Source organism: Platichthys flesus, chromosome 3 (genome assembly GCF_949316205.1).
Source record: "Platichthys flesus chromosome 3, fPlaFle2.1, whole genome shotgun sequence".
Taxonomy (NCBI): Eukaryota; Metazoa; Chordata; class Actinopteri; order Pleuronectiformes; family Pleuronectidae; genus Platichthys; species Platichthys flesus.
In genome coordinates this window covers 23,884,548-23,902,966 of record NC_084947.1, presented here as the reverse complement: position 1 = coordinate 23,902,966, position 18,419 = coordinate 23,884,548, and the positions used below count along the sequence as shown (strand labels likewise).

The 18,419-nt window shown below is 41.2% G+C and overlaps 1 protein-coding gene and 1 long non-coding RNA gene across 3 annotated transcripts in view; one reads left to right on the top strand and one right to left on the bottom strand.

Moving 5' to 3' along the window:
- unc5db (unc-5 netrin receptor Db) overlaps positions 1–11,109 on the top strand; it is a 179,101-nt gene extending 167,992 nt beyond the window's left edge. For both annotated transcript variants that reach the window (XM_062384865.1, XM_062384864.1), the window contains 4 exons: positions 869–1,018; positions 3,710–3,874; positions 6,125–6,303; positions 9,317–11,109. In XM_062384865.1, coding sequence (XP_062240849.1) covers positions 869–1,018; positions 3,710–3,874; positions 6,125–6,303; positions 9,317–9,578 — 756 coding nt within the window. In that variant the 3' untranslated portion in view covers positions 9,579–11,109. The remainder of the gene's footprint in view (positions 1–868; positions 1,019–3,709; positions 3,875–6,124; positions 6,304–9,316) is intronic.
- On the bottom strand, positions 4,669–6,852 carry LOC133950752 (uncharacterized). Its single transcript, XR_009920413.1, has 2 exons — positions 6,722–6,852; positions 4,669–4,955 (listed from the first exon to the last, which is right to left on the bottom strand). It is a non-coding gene; the product is annotated as an uncharacterized LOC133950752 (long non-coding RNA).
- Positions 11,110–18,419: the final 7,310 nt, after the last annotated feature.

Sequence of the window (18,419 nt, the reverse complement as noted above, 5' to 3'; positions counted from 1 at the left end):
CACAGTCTACAGAAAACTGTCTGACAGGCTCTGTGTTTAACGGTGACAGAGTCATGATGGCAGTAGAGAAACGTCATATATAAGCTCCCTACTTTCACATTTATTTTCCCTGTGATTTATGTCCTTTATCTGCTGTAAAGTGATTGTTTTCCCACCTCACGCTAAGGCAGCATGCAATATGGCATGAGTTCACCTTTCTGCACACACAGAGGCTACACACACTCATGCATAGGCGTGCTCTTGCACACACAGACTGAGTCAGAATCCATCAGAGAGGCCGGCATTAGCCACAGCTCTGTTCCCTGTCTCCTCTCTTTGTGATTGAGACGGCTAAGGATAGATAGGCCCGACTCTGAACCTTCCCAGAGTCCACAGAGACACTGAACAATGATGACAGATGAATACCTACAGGCGACAATCAAAGTGCTCTTTCATCATCACAAATTCAATTTGGGAGATGGACATTTGCTCCCCCCTCCCTCCCTCGATGCAGGCACTTCCCGGGCATTACATCCAAGCCTCAATCTGTCAAGTGGAGGCTGCGAATGTGTGAGGCTAATGTGCGAGCACAAGTTGGAGTAGGTTTTGTTCAGCGCAGAATCAACGTCACTTTTTTTTCAGATGGTTTCTTTGTTAACGTTTGTGAGTCAATTAGTGGATGTGACAGAGGAAGGATTAGAAACAGGAGTTTGTGCTGGTATTTAAAGGTGTTGTACCCTCAAAGGGAAAGGAGGACACTCTGGTGTTATTATTTCTCTCACTTTCATCTCACTTCTCTTTCTTCATCTTTTTCTCTTTTTTTCTTTCTGGCCTGTTTCCCCCTCTTTCTAATATCTCCCCCTTATTCTTTGCTTCCCCTCCTCTCCAGGGAGTGGTGGCAGCAGAGAAGACCAGAGGGGGTCAGCTCCTCGAGGAGCCAAAGTTGTTGCCTTTCCGAGCGAACACCTTCAGCCTCCAGGTGTCCATCCAGGATGTTCCCCAGTTCCTGTGGAATATCAAACCCTTTACCACATGTCAGGTAACCATGGCAATAACCGACAGCACATTAAGTCAAAACATAGATCTGTAAATCAGGCGCTCATTTGCAAGATCCTGTTTTTTTAGCTAATTACTGTGCTGTTTCTGCAGCGCTCCTCTCTGAGTTCACTGATCAATAAACAGTGTGAGGCGAGCTTCCACGTGATTGTGGTTCGAGTCAAGTTAGAACACACAAAGTCTAACTTTGTGTGTTCGGCTTCACTGACTTTGGAAAATCTAACACATTCTAATAAGGTACTCTTTCAGATTATTTTATAGTTGTAATGTTAAGTAGTGTTAATGCTTTTTTCAGAAAAATGTATGTTTGTTGTTATTTAAGTTTCAGTGACGGGACATTAGTCCCAGTATGCAACAAAATAATAAAACAGCAATCATAATTAGCCATAAATAATAATAACAACAATACATTCATTATCTCATGAACTTTATTGCATTTACAAGATAACTTAAAGTTAAATTAGTTAATGCTCATTTCAAACAACTACCACAATGAGTCATTAATATTCATCTGCTCAGTTGTTTTCTTTATCACGGAAATATCACAATTTTTCCACATGCTGAAGGCAGTGAAAAACTAAATAATACTCGTTCATTTATTATTCATTCATTCTTTTTCTTCTTCTTTCGCAAAATTAAGCATGAGTCTGGAATGAAATACACAAAACACTGTGTTTAACAAATCACATTTAATTAAATGAAAATATGCTTGTGAATTTCCTTAAATGAAAGAATTGCAACAATCTGTTTTTTCTAACAAGTGATAAGTCAGAACTTATCTATTTCACTAGAGATGTGATACAGCCTGTGATTTAATGTCTAGTTTTGTCGTATGAATCAGGTCGAAAATATTAAACTGAAATTTGGGAAAATGGTGTAAACATGCTTATTCCGACTTAAAGTAATAGTAAAATAATCTAAATGAGCCATGTATGTTAATTCCGTATGTTATGTTATGACATTATCATTTTCTAGTCTGAGCCCTCCATAGCTGTGTATTAGAGAGGTGCGTGTGTCCCCGTGCTCCAGCCGTCAGCAGTGCTGCATGAACCTGTCAGCAGGAGAACACACTTGTGTGTCCTGCAGAGGAAGTGTAGCTGTTTATTGAGTGAACTCCTGGAACTGACTACTCCCTGTTTAAACAGTGTGTTATACTACAATTTGCATTTAGTATTACACATTGAGAGTAAGACATGTTAGCTTTGATATAATGTGGCTCTGCTTCCTTTTTTCTCTTTGTCCACAATAACATCAAGGATGTTACAGTAACAGCCTTTACAAAGACTGTCCGTGTAGATACCTAGTTATTAAAAAATCACATGTATTTCTCTTTTGTCCAGTTGCTACTGATTTCCTCTCCTCATACCCCTGTTTTCTTCCACTCCACCTCTGCTCAAACAGGTGCAGCAGCATATTTTAAGTAGATTTATTGTAGCAATGACTGACATGAAATCTGAAAAACAAAATTTGTATCAATTATGAAGAAAAACAAGCTGACCCGAGCCTAGTCTTGTTGTCAGCCGCAGCTACCACACGTTGCATCTGTGATACCTCAGCTTGAACTGTCTCACCAGTTCAGCTTGTCTCAACTGCAGTTCTCAGCTGGTCAGATGCTAAGTGACACAGGTTGAGGAAGCAGACCTCCTACAGCGTTAGGGGCTGTGACATTTACCTCTTGTCACAAATGCTCAGACAAAGACGAGGCAAATCTGAAGATCCTCTCCTCTCAGATCATAATCAACTACTTTTTGTTTGATTGATATTCCTGCTTGTTTGCACCATCCTGTGTTTTAAAAAAGCTCCTTTTAGCGTGAATCCTCCTCGCGCCCACATTTTTCACACGATGATCATTAAGATGGACGTGACTTGTGATTAAAGTCTCTGTGTTTGTTTTCGCTTGCAGGTGCATTAGGATTCAACACGTGGCACTAGAACACCGTTTTGTATCTGCTGCTGCCATGTGCTGAGCGGCTGAGCGGTTTTCCCCACTGTACTCTGCCGGTGCTTAAAGACGTGGATGCAGGGTGAAAAGCTCTGCGTTTCAAACACGCCCACTCTCTACAGCTTTATTTATGAGGGTCTTGGGATGGCGGGCAGGCAGGCACGGTGAACCTGCTCTGGCGGAGCAGGTGTAGAATAATAGGCGCGTGGCGCACCATACATCAAGTCAGCTTTTAGTGCTAAAGAGCCGAGTTCCTACGTCCATCATCCCCTCCCCCTCTGTAGTCCGCCACCGCTCCCCGGCTCCATTATCTTGCTGCGGTGAGCTTCGCTGTGCGGCTGAGATCAAAGCCACGCAGGTTAATTCTTCAGTAGGCGCTGTGGCCTGCCGCATTTAATGTAGCGGTCTTCGCCAGGAATCATTTACAGGTCACTTTTAATATGCAGACGAGGCAGAGACAGAGACTGGTAAAGGTCAAGGACGTTTCCCTCAGATCTGCCTTCTCTCCAGAAATTAATTATACATCAAAGCAATCTTTTTTCCCTGTTCCTCACATTCCCTCATATATTTTGTACAGTACTTATCCCACAAGCTGCTTCTGCTAACATTGTTACTGTACAAAGGATTCAGGCTGTGAATTATGTAAGCAGTCTTCCTCTCCGGCTGTACATATGGCCATTTGTCCCTGACGTCCCTCTTCTTCCTCTTCTCCTTTTCCCTCTGCCACCTCAGGAATTCTCCTTCCCCCAAGTTTGGTGCAGCAACCAGCAGCCCCTGCACTGTGCCTTCTCTCTGGAGAGATACAGCCCCGCCACCACCCAGCTCTCCTGCAAAATCAGCGTGCGCCAGGTCAAGGGCCACGAGCAGATTCTGCAGGTCTACACGGCCGTGGACGAGGTGAGACCCTGCAGCTGCGGGAGGTGCTCAGCTTTTACCGTAACCTTCCCGGAGTGTGTTCACAGTGCCAGCTCTCCTGAGCTTGCAGTGTTTATTAATGGGGCGAGGAGGACTCCCTCTCTGTCTTTCTTTCTTTCTTTACAAATCTATGCTAAACAGAGACAGCAAAGATGAAGCTGTTTTATTCTTTAGTTCTACACGTGTTCCAGCAAATAGCTCCACAACACCAGGCTTCTGTCAACGTCTGAGAAGCTCCACTGGAGCAGTGAGGAGTTTGACGTCCTCAGTCAAGAAGTCCTTGTGTCTGTAAAGCAGGAGAGCGTGCTACTCATTGATTTTTACCACACTGCATTTTCACAGCCAGCCACGAACCTGAACGTCCTACCTCACGGTTGCCATTTGAACAGGTGCTGCTACAATCAGACACAGGTGAAATACTCTTTGAAATGACCTTCTATGGTTTGATGGTTTAATCCCACCTCCATGATTAGTTACGGTTTGTCAAGTAGGAAGAAGGACTCAACGTGTTTGCAGGACCTGTGAGTGGAATGCAAATCATCCCCACTTTGTTTTTGACACTTGGTCAAATGCAAATATATCAATTGTTAAACTAAAAGCATGTAAAACCGTGTTAGCTCACTCAGACTGAATGTGATGAACCAGAGGAGCTGACTTTATTCTGAACATTTTAACTTTATTCTTGAAATGGAACATGAAAAGAATCCTCCTCTAATATCACGACATAATGATCACTGCTGCATCAAACGTCTCAGTGAGGTGAAGGAAGACGGATCTAGCTTTTTAAATGGAATTCATCATTTCCTCTTTTATTCTTCAAATGTCATATCTACACACAAGAAGTAAAACTACATTCCCACCTTGCGTCTAGTGCAGTGTAGTGTTGATCGTGTGCAAGGGGCTGTACGGTACACTCAATTGAAACTGAAGGGCACTCAGCCCCTGACATTTTGACATTATTCCACTCCTCCTGAACACAGTGCGTCTGTGTCTCTATTGGCCGCCTAAGCACATCTTTATGGTCAGAAGTGAAGTCCAGGTCCTGAGCCAGCTGCAGAGCACACTGAAAAAAACGATGGATAAAAAGTTAACTGGACAGAGATGTCAATGTGACAGTATTTTTCAGGGTGTGGGGTTAACACTTCCTGCCACTTCATAAAAATGAAAGGTACATCAGGGAATGACAGCCGCTGTGTGGAATTATGTCTGCTGAAGCTGTTGCAGCTGGATGCTCCTCGGCTGTTGGTAATGTGACCGGGTCTGCCGGTACTTTGATATGGGACACGACAGGGGGGGGGCGCTGTTTCTCCATGTGCAGGGAGTCAAGGTGGCAGATGCCGGAAAGGGGACATGTGGTCTAAAAGTGTTTTTTAATGACCTTAAATTTTACACCTGTCAGTGGCGGATCTAGGATTTTTCTAAATCAGGGGCCGTTAAGGGGCCACACTGTACACGGAGGGGCAAATATATGTCCAACATCCAAACACAATTCCTGATTCATTAAGGTGCACATTGAATTAATTTCCTGTTTACTGTTAGCTCTATTGATTTGAGCAAAGCTTAGTCAATGGTCATATTTATTGTTTGATGGCTACCTTCTCAATACTTCTGATAGAACAGGGGGATTACAGGGGCAAATCAGATTTCAATTTTTTTAGTTTTAAAGAGCAAAGGATTAATTTGCCTCTAATCTATTTGTTAACAGAAGCATCAAGTTTGATAGTAATTTCACTTATTTCAGATTTTGCAATGTATGTTTTAGACACTTATTTCTACTGCTTCCATCTCTTTTAAATCAGTGTGTTGCTTGCCTCAAGTATGGAGGAAGTATCAGTGGGACATTCAGCAGAGCCATGAAGTGTGTGTTTACTGAAGTTATTGCAAATGGATGTGCTGGAATAGAGTTTTTCTGACCAACGAAATTGGAGGGGGGTGGTGTTCAGTTGTTTGCAAACCAGCTAGTTTTTGTTGGAATCTATTTATAACTGATCTGAGTTCAAACTGAACACAGGAGCAAACTCCAGTTGTCTCCACCCTTGCCTTACTTGTTGACTATGCGCTGATCCTTTAAAATGTTAAACATACCGGTCTGAATGATCCTCACCCAGTGAACACCACCCACTCTCCCAAAAGGTTAAAACAAGCTCAAAGTTGATTGAAAGTGACATTTGCAGATCCTCCCTGAACCTGGTCTGAACGTAGGGCTGTTTTTGCTGTTTTTATTCCATCCAGACTGAAAAGGAGTCGGTTCCATTTTTTATGCAGACAGACTGCACCATCACATCCCAGACGGGGCCCAAGGCCTTCAAAATCCCCCTATCCATCCGCCAGAGGATCTGTGCCACCTTCGACACTGCCAACGCCAAGGGCAAGGACTGGCAACTCTTAGCCCAGAAACTCCACTTAGACCGGTGAGTGTATGATGTGCATCCACTCTGAGATTGCATGACGTCCTTGTGCACACTTGTCTCTGCGGTGGTCCCGCCGTGCACACCTGCTGACTGCAGTGATAACAGTCCTGTGAGCGTATATATACAGCCTGTTGTTACTTTGTTTTTCTTTGGTGAAAAAATTTGTAACTGTAGAGCACTGTAGTGAGTGTGTTAAAGGTTGTGTGCTGTGGAATATGGTGTGCATTGTGTTTTTAATATCATTTAGAAAATCAATCCTCTTGCCTTTCTGTTGACCAGTTAATGTAAATGTTGTAAGCCTCATAGGTTAACACTGACTATTGATTATTCTTATTTCATCTGATGAAAATGCATTTTTACGTAGTATACACCGGACTAAAATTGCCTCAGTGCAGTTGTTGTCTTTGCTCCGTCTTACCTTGTGGCAGCTATAATCTCCTGTTAAGAACATCATTCATCAGACAGTGGTATCTACGAGTCCCCTGGGATTTCAAATTATCCAGATAAGCTTTCCTCTCCACTTCGAACGGCTTTGAACTGAGCCTGATGTGACCAATGGCTGCAGCCTCTAATGTTGCCTGTTGTTATTCCTCCCGTGAAGTCGCGGGGAGCGGCAGTGAAACACTGCCTCCGTCTGGACACATCACTACATGATGCAAGGAGGAAGTGTACTGCATTGGCATGGCAACAAGCTTCCTTTTTGTTTTTTGGCAGCACCTGAGAACGAGATTCCAGCCAAACTGTGCTTGCCAGTAATTGCTCATTAATGCTGATGCTAATTTATGCTGGATTATATTTCTAATAGACTTAAAGGTCACGCTGTTTGTTTCAGCTACATGTAAAACCAGATAGTTGTGTTCACAGCACCAGGATAATCCAATTTGTGTTTAATGAATTTACAGTTACAGACTGATATAATTAATAGATATACTAATGGTCAACTAAAGGGGATCCAGGCCCATATGAGCTTCGTTAATATTAATTTGGGGCTGATTCTCCTGGGACATGTGGAGAAACATTGAGTATAAAATGTATATTATGATCCAGTGATAGATATATAAATATGAATTGTCTAAAGTTCCTATTTGTGTGAGGAACAATGTAACCAGAGTGTGAAATGTGAGTCTTGGACCTTTTGAGATCTTAAGGACTTTATATTTATCCATACTGTGTAGTTCATTGGCATTCAACTGTTGAAATGATTCATCCCTAATTTTGTTGTAATTATGCCACTTACATCATTTAAATGCGCTTTGTGATATTTTAAGATGTCAGTGTAATTTCCAAGGTACCCACCGTGGTGCTGCCATGCAGAAGAGCAGTTCCTGCCATTTTAAATGTCAGCAAAGACAAGTGCTGTCAAATTAGTGGGAGTAGCAGATGTGGAAAACTTCCTGTGTCAGTAACGTAGTCGTTATCTTTACTGGTATGAATATTAAATTGGTGCCACCTCCAGACCTAATCCATGCTGAGCCAGAAAGCTGCTCTTGCGCCCCCATGCAAAGCCGTCTTTACTACACAGCTGATATAAATAGTTAAAATGACACAAACATGCTGGGACTACACAAACACAATACTCGCATCAGTCAATGAAGGTTGTTATATTTTTATTATGCTTACAGTGGCTTTTCTTAGATTTCCCTCTCATATAACATGTGTAACGTGTAGTTGTTGTATTTTGTATATTACTTTATATATTTAGGGAGTGCTTAACAAATCCCTTTGAAAAAAAACAAAAAAACATTGTATCATTTTAACAAGTAGTGTCTGTGAGGGTGTGTGAGAGTGTGTGTGTGGTTGAATCCAATCCGTCCATCCAATAATTACCAGAGAGTGAGAGAGGGGCACTGCAGACAGGTCAGCAGTCAGTCAGACGGCTGACACCTGACATTCACACTAATGGTCAGTTATGCAGTTGGTCTGTGACAGGAAACCTAAGCAGGCACAGAGAGAACAGGCTGGCTGGTTTGAACCTACCACCTTCATGACATGAGATGATAGTGCCCACTGCACGACCGTGCCGCCTGTAACTAAATGACTGCTCCATCAGTTAGCCATACTGTTGGATTGTGTCTCATAGATTTTACTAATCCGTAGATGAAAATGGTAAAAAAAATTGATATGAAGTAATTTTATAGTGTAGTATAATAGTTATATTACATGCAAGTATAATGTTTGATTCATTTCACAGCGGGTTTTTTCAGAAATGACAGAGGCCAGAGTGTGTATTCGCGTTTGAAAGATTTTCATTTGGAACTACATTGGCACCCAGCCATCCACAAACCTCCTCGAAGTCCTAACGATCCTTCATATGATTGTCAAATCTCTTTGTAAAAATATAAAAAGCCCTATTTTGGAACATTAAAGAAAGTGAAACCGCAAATTCATGGCTACACCCCTTGAACTGCATCCACACAACATTTCCCTGGGTTCTTCCAATGTGATATGGAAGGGAGGGTGGAGTATTTAAGACCACAAAAACATTTTCGGGTTTCAGGTGTAAACATCTTTGCCGCCAAATCCTATGCCCTATGCCCTGATATTCAAATTCAACTTAATACAGCGTTATCACACCGTGTTTCTAGTCTCGCTGATTTCGTCGAAGGTCACGGGACGACGTGCTGTGGTTCTTTTACATTTAAAGAATTGCTCCCTGTTTACTTTGATTGTATCCGATTAAGCTGCAACACTGTTTACACCTGAATGTCCAAAAGTGTTTTGTGGACTCAAACACTTCCCCCGGGCCTCCATCGGGCTAGTTGAGAGTAGCTAATGAGTGAATTTCCATTCTTCTGTGAACTATCCCTTTAATAAAGTCCACAGTTTTTGAACTGCTTTTCCTTTTATCATCTCTCATCGCTCTCTCTAAGGAAATTATAACAAATGGAGTCAGTTTGACTCATGTCTTTTACAAGATAAATACATTCTGAACATAATCGTCTGTATCTGAATCAAATAAAAAAAGAGTTTTGTCCTGATTTCTGACCCTGGGTTGTTGTTTGCTCCTCCACAGAAACCTGGGTTATTTTGCAAAGCAGCAGAGCCCATCTGCAGTCATACTGAGCCTGTGGGAGGCTCGCCATCAGGACACTGCTGACCTTGACTCTCTAGCCAGCGCCCTGGAGGAGATTGGCAAGATCCACTCCCAAAGCCCCCCCAAGGACGGGGATGAGCCGGAGTCTGACTTCAATCACATAGAGGCTGGCAGTCTGTGTGGAACAGGCAAACTAACGGGCGAGAAGACAGAGGACTCTGCTCCTGAATATACAGGCTGAGGGAAAAGAAGCCGCAAGTGCAAAGTGACAAACATGTATCTGTGCACGTGCACGGCCAGTGATGGACAACACACTGTGGCAGTCCGCCGGAAGGTCATGAGGTTGTTGGTGAGTAGACAGTGGCAATCAGCCGACCCGTCACGATGGGTCGAAGCGAGCCGATGCCTGCTGTGGATCTACTCCCCCTCTTTGAGGATGGACTGTACATTTTCTTTTTCGTCCACCTTTCCACTCAAGTTTTGGGTTAAATATATATTGAAATATTCTTTGTTTTAAGTTTTGCCCTGTACATTCATATCGAGCTTAGAGGGGGAGTGGGAGAGGAGGAGGAGAAGGAGGAGGAGAAGGAAGAGGGGTGGTGGTGGTGTCCGTAATTTAGTGAATCTGTGTGATTAGAGATGGGAGCTCCTTTTCCCGCGGAACCCTTGCCGGCTCACCTAGCCAGCTGGACATACTTGCATAAAAGTTTATTATTATATGCAAAGAAGGTAATACAACTGTGGCATCATTTTACAGTCGCCTGTGTTCAATCTAATTTATTTTTTCCCTCTAAATCATATATCTGAGTAAATGAGGACTCAGAGTTTACTTTTGTGACGTCTAGTATTATAAGTTTCAAAGGAAGCTGCTGATTGCTTAAATGTTGTGATTGTGAACTTTTAAAGCCAATATCTTGAAATTCACCAGTTTGCATCCCTTATGAAATAAAGATCCAACAGATATATAGTGATTTGGAACTTCTGATAGACAAACAGTGTTACATCATCATTTATAGAGATAAAAAAAATCGGTATCAGCCCCATTCCAACCTTGAAGGATGGCACATGCAGATGTAATGTGTGCGCAAGAAAAATAGCATAGTTGTGAGTGTGGCAGTGTGATATTTCAAGCCTTGACATTGCAGTTCATTACAGTTTCCTCTACCAATAGATAGAGCATGAGGAAGCTGTAAAAACGAATTCCCTGGCATCGCCACACCTTATCACCCAACTCCCCCCGCTCACACTCGTTACATACTCCTCATATCATTCTATGACACACCAACCATCACCCCAAACCCCTCATTGCATGTCCACATTTCATGTGCACATGAACTGGGACTATAAAACAAACAAACTCGAAGGGAATACAGTACAATACAGAGTCACATACGTGTCCAAATCAACACTAAGCATACATGGTCATGAAGGAGTAATAAATAGCAAGTTGCCACCAGGAGACTCTTGGTGTGTCTCTATTCGGGGGCTTCATCAGCAACCTGTACCAGTGGCATCACGGCACTAAATCTTTTTATTGCATTAGTACAAGTAATACTATGACGTGATTAACATTATATTGTTTGTTGTTAAAAGGACTCAAGTCTGATGAGCCGTGTACAATTTACTGCTGAGCCAAGGCAGGAAACAGGAAGGAGGTCACGTCTCAGCAGGGGGACTTGATACACTGTCAACTGTGCCAATATGGCAGCAATTTGGATTTGATGCTGTCAAAGATGAATGGATGTTGTGCAAAATAAAAACATGATCTGATGCACAGTTGTCCTCCTGATTGTGGAACAGCTTCACCTCTGCTTCTACTTATTTAGTGTTAAGACACAGTATAGTGCAACAGTTTACAGGTCCAGTCCGTTGTGCGGGGCAATGCTACATGACACTCATTGTGATGGTGTTCAAAATCAATCAATCAATCTGAAAACAAATGAAGTCATACAACACTTTCTATAAACAATTCACATTTAAAGCCTAGAAGGGTTCTCTGAGAGCACACACCTTCAAAGCAAATGGCCTTTCTCGCCAGAGTTTCCCATCCTATGGCCCACCACATTCTACTTTGCCCTGCCACAGTTCTCATAATAATGTAAGAGATCTCTAACTTGGTGTTTTTCTCCATTGCAGCTGATACTATGAGGATGTGACAACACAATTCCTTGATATGCCCATTGATTTGGATCTGTACCAACATTCTATGGGTTCTGCCCTGACCCATACCATCTCCTTCCATTAAGTTAGCTGACTAACAAATTGACAAACAAAATGAGAATATAACCTCCTTGCTGAAGGTAATTAAGGCTACGTCCACACTACTGCGTTTCTGTTTCTGCTAACACATCTCATGTTTCAAATCACACACACTAGGCATGTGTGTCCCAATGGACACAGGAATTGTCGCTGATTGCTTGAATAATAGTTTGTGTCCTAGTAATGTGTAATAAGTAATATTGCAAATATTCAGAATTCCACTACAACAACAGGGTTGTCTTTGCTAACAGCTGCTTGTAGTTGGCTTATCCTTGTTGCATTCTACACTGGTAGCCGAGGCTGATAAATGCCGTGGTGGGATAGGAGCATGAAGAACCCCCCAAAAAAAATCAGCAAGCAGTTGTGAGCTCCTATGTTAAACATCTCTGTTTCTGCCCATCCAGACAAAAACACTGCCCCGCAGTTTCAAAGTAAGACGGGGCCAGCAACATTTCCAAAACTTACTAGAGAGTGGTGTGAATGCCATGTATATCTGTAGTAGACTTAATGTGTTTTCAAAGGAAAACTTAGTTGTGTGGAAGTAGCCTAAGTCTGTTCATACAAATAATTCAGAGTAAATTCACATGGAAGCTGTAGAGTTTTTCACAAAGTAAACATTGTTTAACTTTGTAAGAATCCCAATGGCTTCAATTTCGAACAGCAGTGGGTCCTGATTCAGAATGTAAACCTCGGGAAAACGAACACAATCCATTATTCGGATGCAAGAAATGCTGACTGGGACATTTGTATTGAGTTACTGGAGCCAGTGGAACAGAGGCTCACCGACCTTGGCTCTCGATAGGATAATGTTGGTCCAGAGCAGCAGAGCAGAGGGACACGGGACTTATTACATTAATGTTGGTCTCACCCAGGAAGACATTTTGTCACTACACACCTCAGTTTTGTGTTGGAAACACAGCGTTAGCATTCACAGGTCACTTTTATTGTTAAATAGTTTTTTTTCCGCCCACATGTTATTATCTTGTTGTTACAAGTTATTATCTCATGGCCAAAAAATAAATAAACAAGTAGCATCCGCAACTTATCTTGTGGACACTTATTTTTTTCCCAGTCGTCACCAGGGGGTCTTCATACTAAAACCTGTCTGACTCTAGTTTAATGAGGCTCTCGTCATTTTCACCTACGTACTATTGATATCTGGAGGTTTTGGGCTACAACTGCATGCTTTCACAGGGATGCTTCACTCTAAAGGTTTCTCATTTTGTAAGGCGGAAATTGACTTTCATTTTATGGGGCGCTAAGACACGAGCATCATTCAGTCCCATGAGAGTGAAAGATCAGCAGTTGCAAATAAAGCTGCTCTGCTTCACCGTACACCAAAAACATGAATGCGTTCAATGAACAGGGCTCTTTGAGCACGTTCATGAACTGCACTGCTGGTTAACGTCAGTGATCCTCGTGGTAAGAGTGTGACATTACCCAATATTACCAATGACTTAGTAAGTAAATCAGATTGCTATTCACCGTATTGGATCCACGTGCATTTATGATAAATGTGGTACAAATTAACTTATGGTCTTCGAGAGGGATTCTTCATTGGCGCACAACGCATCTAATGTTGAAGAGCCCAGTTGAGTCTATTCTTTGCTTTATTCACACCTGGGCCAATTTTGCCTCAAAATACAGCGTTTCTTTCGACCTCAGAGCTGATTCTTTGAATTTCTACTGCATAATGCAGCCAGCTGGAAGGAGGTTCTGTGGTTTTTGCCATGAGATCTAAATGAATTTTGATTTTGTCCCGATGGTTTATCAGAAACGATACAGTGATTTTAAACACACCACTGAGGTTTACTGACATTATATATGTGAATGCTTTTATTCTGCCCTGATGAAGAACCATTCTTTTTATCTCTCTCCGTCATCTCCATCCATTTATAATCAGATTATACTGGTCTTTGATGTGATTTAAACTGGTAAGTGAAGAATCATTTTTTTCCTGGACACGATTGCTTCTGTTATTGTGACTAACTGGATTCTGCTTCTCATACCTGCAAGCAAAGAGTGTCAAAAAATGGAGATGTGTGCTTTTTTATCGCTTCGCAGTGGCCTATGTTGCATCAAGAGTTCCCTGTCTGTGCGGTACCCATCATCACACCCAGCTCTCACCTTCCTCCTGGATGTGTTTCAGCTATGTCTACTCATGAACCTGTTGAAATTCTGTTATTTAAAAAGTGAACCAGACACAAACATTCACAAACATGTTCTCACTATGTGCGTATAATGCTTTGTTATAAGACTTAACATTGTTTCATGAGACAAAAATGTCACTGTTATAGCGTCCATGATATTTTGTCACCTGAGTTGGTGGGACCCATGCGCTTCTTCTTAGCTCAACGCATGGCCTATGGCTTCATATCACTTTTCTTGTGCCTTGTTTAACTACTGTAAATGGTGAATGTTGTAAGGGACAGATGGGGATGAAAAAAAAACTGAACATTTAATCTTACTGACACACATTTAAAGGTATTAGTTGAAAAGTATTTAAGATTATAATATTGAATAGGCTGCAGAGCTTTTCTAGTGCTGAACATCTATGTTTGGTAATGCCAGGGCAGCTTTGTGGTATATTGTATCTATAATTATGGACATTTTGGATGTTTTCTGTACAGTAGAATTTGCAAATGTATATGCAGCCTTTTGGAAATAAATGAACAGTTGAAAGATCTCGACCTGTGTAGACGCCTATTATTTTGAATTGTGGAATAAAACTATCCATAATTTAATTTGCAATCAACTACTGCAGTGCCTGTTTTCCACCTGCCTGTTTGGAATGGACAGTTTAGCTGACCTGTGGTTATGCTTCAGAGCTACTTCAGAATTATTAGAATTATTCCTAACCATTAGTGTGTCCTTCTCAAACTGTTCTAAAATATACTTTCACTTTTTATTGTTTGTGTGCTGGACATTGTGTGCAGAGCTTTTATAAACAGTCTATGGTCCAGAGTGAAGCTAGAAACCTTTTTGTTCATCCTACCTGGTTTGTCTGCAAGATGTAATAGGTATTATGTTTACCTATCTGCAGACCACTGCTGTAGTTAATCCGAAGACATACAAAAAGACATGTTCAACTCGTCTTTAAGCCCAGTCCCCCACCTCCACTGACACTACAGAGCGCTGGGCACCCATTTATGAAACTTTTTTTACCATTGCATATGTCGTTTGTCCAAATCACACCAAATTTGACAACACATTCCCCAAGACACAGAAACTCTGCATGCTAAGGGTGAAGCAGACAGACATATGTTTGTAGAATATGTACGTAGCTATTATTAAGATGGGGTTGATTATTATGTGACTTCTCATCACTCCCCACACAGAAACACTGAGCCCAGCAGAACAGGGAGTCACAAAAACAACTTCCCTTCTCGGGGAATGCAAAGAAGCCTTTGATGCAGGGTGCAGGTTCGGGGTTATGCTTGCATGTTTTGCCTCTAAAATAAAATATATATGCACACATAGTACAGATAATACTTATATTCATATTTTTCAGCACCTGCTGTAGGGCATCCAGAATCCTTTATATTCTGTGGTGTACTTCGGCATCATTGCAGTGAAAGATAAAACTGTCCACAGTAAAATCCTCTCTGTGAGTATTAAAAGCCACTGTGCTTTGGCATCTAATAAGCCTCTGAAAACATGAACCTGTTCCTCCGACTGGACTTCCAGGAGTACATTTCATTCTGCCACTGGTATATAAAACAATACACCCCACAAATATGCCCCTGTGCTGTTTAAAAAAGGGTTAATTTCTGTTTAAATGTGGCCTGTCGATCAAAATAAGTGGCATTACATAGAACTAATTAATTTGAAAGGACAAATTACTCATCTGCATTAATTTTGTATAATTTAGAAGAATAAATACTCCCCGACTTAGCTAGAGGATGAATATATTATGAAACGCACAGGAAAGAGAGAAAGGGGCAGAAGACTAACAGTAAAAGCAAATGTAACTGAATTGGATGAAAGAGATCTTACTTGACTGATTGTTAACACAACAAACTTCTTTGGGACTTCCGCTCAAAGAATAAGCAATGCTACCAGGATAAACCTGATCAATCCCCGCAATTATACCAATCTCTTACAAGAGGGTTCCCCATAAATACACAGATCAGTACACAAGTGAATACAGCCGTGTGTTTTCATTTATAAAATATAACAATGTTTATTTGATCAGAAGTTTATTTTTTAAGACAATTGTTTAATAGGTTTTTCTATAAAAATGTATATTTCGATACCAAATAGAAAAAGTTGGGAAAATTGAAATCTAGACAAGCATACACTGCATATTATTAAGTTGAGGTAGGTCAAAACAACCAGGGCTATTGCAGGGCAAGTGGTCGCAACCTCACTGCAAAACACACACTGCAAACAGCAGAGAAAAGGGATAAAATAATCTAAAGAAAGGTAAATCACACTAAAGAAACAAATGACTGAGAATTAAAGACACAGACCTGCAATATCCCATGGCGCCATCACTACCACCACTCATCAACTCTGCTTTTAGTTCTTCTGCTCACGTTACATAAATACCAACTATACACCTTAAAACACAGATTTTACTGAGCAGAGCAACACCAGCTAGTATTACAAACACAAACCCTTCACAAAGGCAAATTGTAACCCACTTGTGGCCAGGTTACGATCTAGCTCCGATGAGGAGCTTAGGGACATAGACTGTAATAGCCATAAATAAAAGTACACACAATGCACAAACAATTAAATGGAAAATGTAACTTTACTAACTTAAAGTGGCAGGTGATAATTCACAAGCATTTGGAAAAACATTTATATGAAAATAAAAGTGGGCCCTTTAAAATAAATCTGTGGTTTTACATCAGTCGTCTTTAAACCTGTTTTTTGCAACAGTAATTTAAGAGTTGGTTTGATCTTTTGGTTTCACAACAATCCTACTTAAGCATAACACTCACATAACAGTAAGTTAAACGTACCGTACAACAGTTAATGATAACATGTTCAGGCCTTGCATTGTACTCCTAATTCAAGTTCAAGTCTCAACATCAATATATGAATCATCCCCCGCATACATCAAATTATAATACTAATTAACCATGACTTCTTAATAGAACCATAATGACAAAAGTATTAAGTATCACCTTTATCAGTATTAGGAAAAATGATAACACAGGTGTTACCCATGGCTCAGTAATGATATTAATAATTGTGAGAGTACATCTTCAAAAATAAAAGTACAATAATAATGAACATCAATAGAATATTTTAACATCTTCTGTCAGTGTGTACTACTAACCAGTTAACACTGACTTTATTACATCGAAAATGTGTAACTTGAAAACAAAAGAGTTGCTACAGTATCAGCTAAATTGCATTAAAAAGTCTTACTATTTCAGCAGCGTTACCAAACACTTGCTTCTATAATTCGCAGTCTGAATTGAACAACTAATTTCTCTACAGCATCTCTACAACAGGCTATACCCATACCGCCTCGTAGCACATGTACACACCATGCCACATTAGCTGCAGATCATTAGTTTACCGAGATCAGTGAAAAGCTCCAGACCCCCTCTGTCTCTCGGTTCGCTGCACTCAAAGCTCCACCAACTTTAACAAACTTCCGATGTGTCTCAACTCCACTCCCTATTCTAATCGCTCCCACACGAGAATGTCTCTTCCTTCTCTCACACACCCACACATCATCGAGCATGCAGGTGCGGAGTGATCTGTCAATCATGTTGAGCTGAAGGCGGGACATGATCAGACTATCACGTCTGAGTGGCTGATCTCTCTCTCTCTCTACCAAACCAAAACTAATAACCAACTATAAGGCAAGACAAGAGTGGTAGCATTTCATCTACAACAGAAATAATACTCGGACTTAATACACTTTAATTTAGGCATGACATCAGGTCATTTAATAAACAATCGCAAAGGGGTTATCTCGACTGTCCCTAAATTCCCACGACCCCTAAAGTAGCATCGAATAGCTCTGCTCACTCCGAGCCTGGCGCTTGACACTGATGACGCACACACAGTGTTGCCAACTCCTCAGGAAAGTAGCTATTGGCTGTCCTAAAAGTCGCTAGATGTTGCTAAATTACGTCATCGCCTAATTTGCATAATGTTATGGTCGCTATAGGACGTACAGAAAGTGAAAGAGAGAAAAAATCAAAGATCCTAAATATGTTTAGAACTTAAAATGAGCTTTCTTCTACAGAATCCTGTTACATTCTCTTCACCAATTATTTTTTTTTTCTGTTTTTCTAGGATAATTATCTCGGAAATTCCGAGACAAATGGCCAAAAAAATTAGAAATAAAAGTGAATGCAATACGCTTCCGTATTGTTCTGTTGATTCTTTTTTCTTTTTTTTTATCTTGCCATTGAAATAGGCCATCACTTCTCAAAATAACTTCATGACTTTAATGCTGTATCTAGACCCACATACATAAATCGATTTTGTCCAGTCTTGTTAAATGTCAAAATATCAAAATTAATCAATAGGCTGTTATGTGGGGTGGAACTTCTAGCTCTAGGTCCAACTCTCCTCCTTTGATCTGCGCTGCAGGATGAAGTGCGCTGCAGGATGAGTTGCGCCACAAGATAATGTGCGGCGCATGATGAGGTGAGCACATCAGCGCACATTGTCCTGCTGCACACATTGTCCACATCATCGTAAGGCGCAATACATGTGCGCCCAGGATGAAGTGCACCGCACGATGATGTGCGCCACAGGATGAAGTGCGCCACAGGATGAAGTGCGCTGCAGGATGATGTGCGCACATCGGCGCACATTGTCCTGCGGCGCGCATCATCCTGTCGCACAT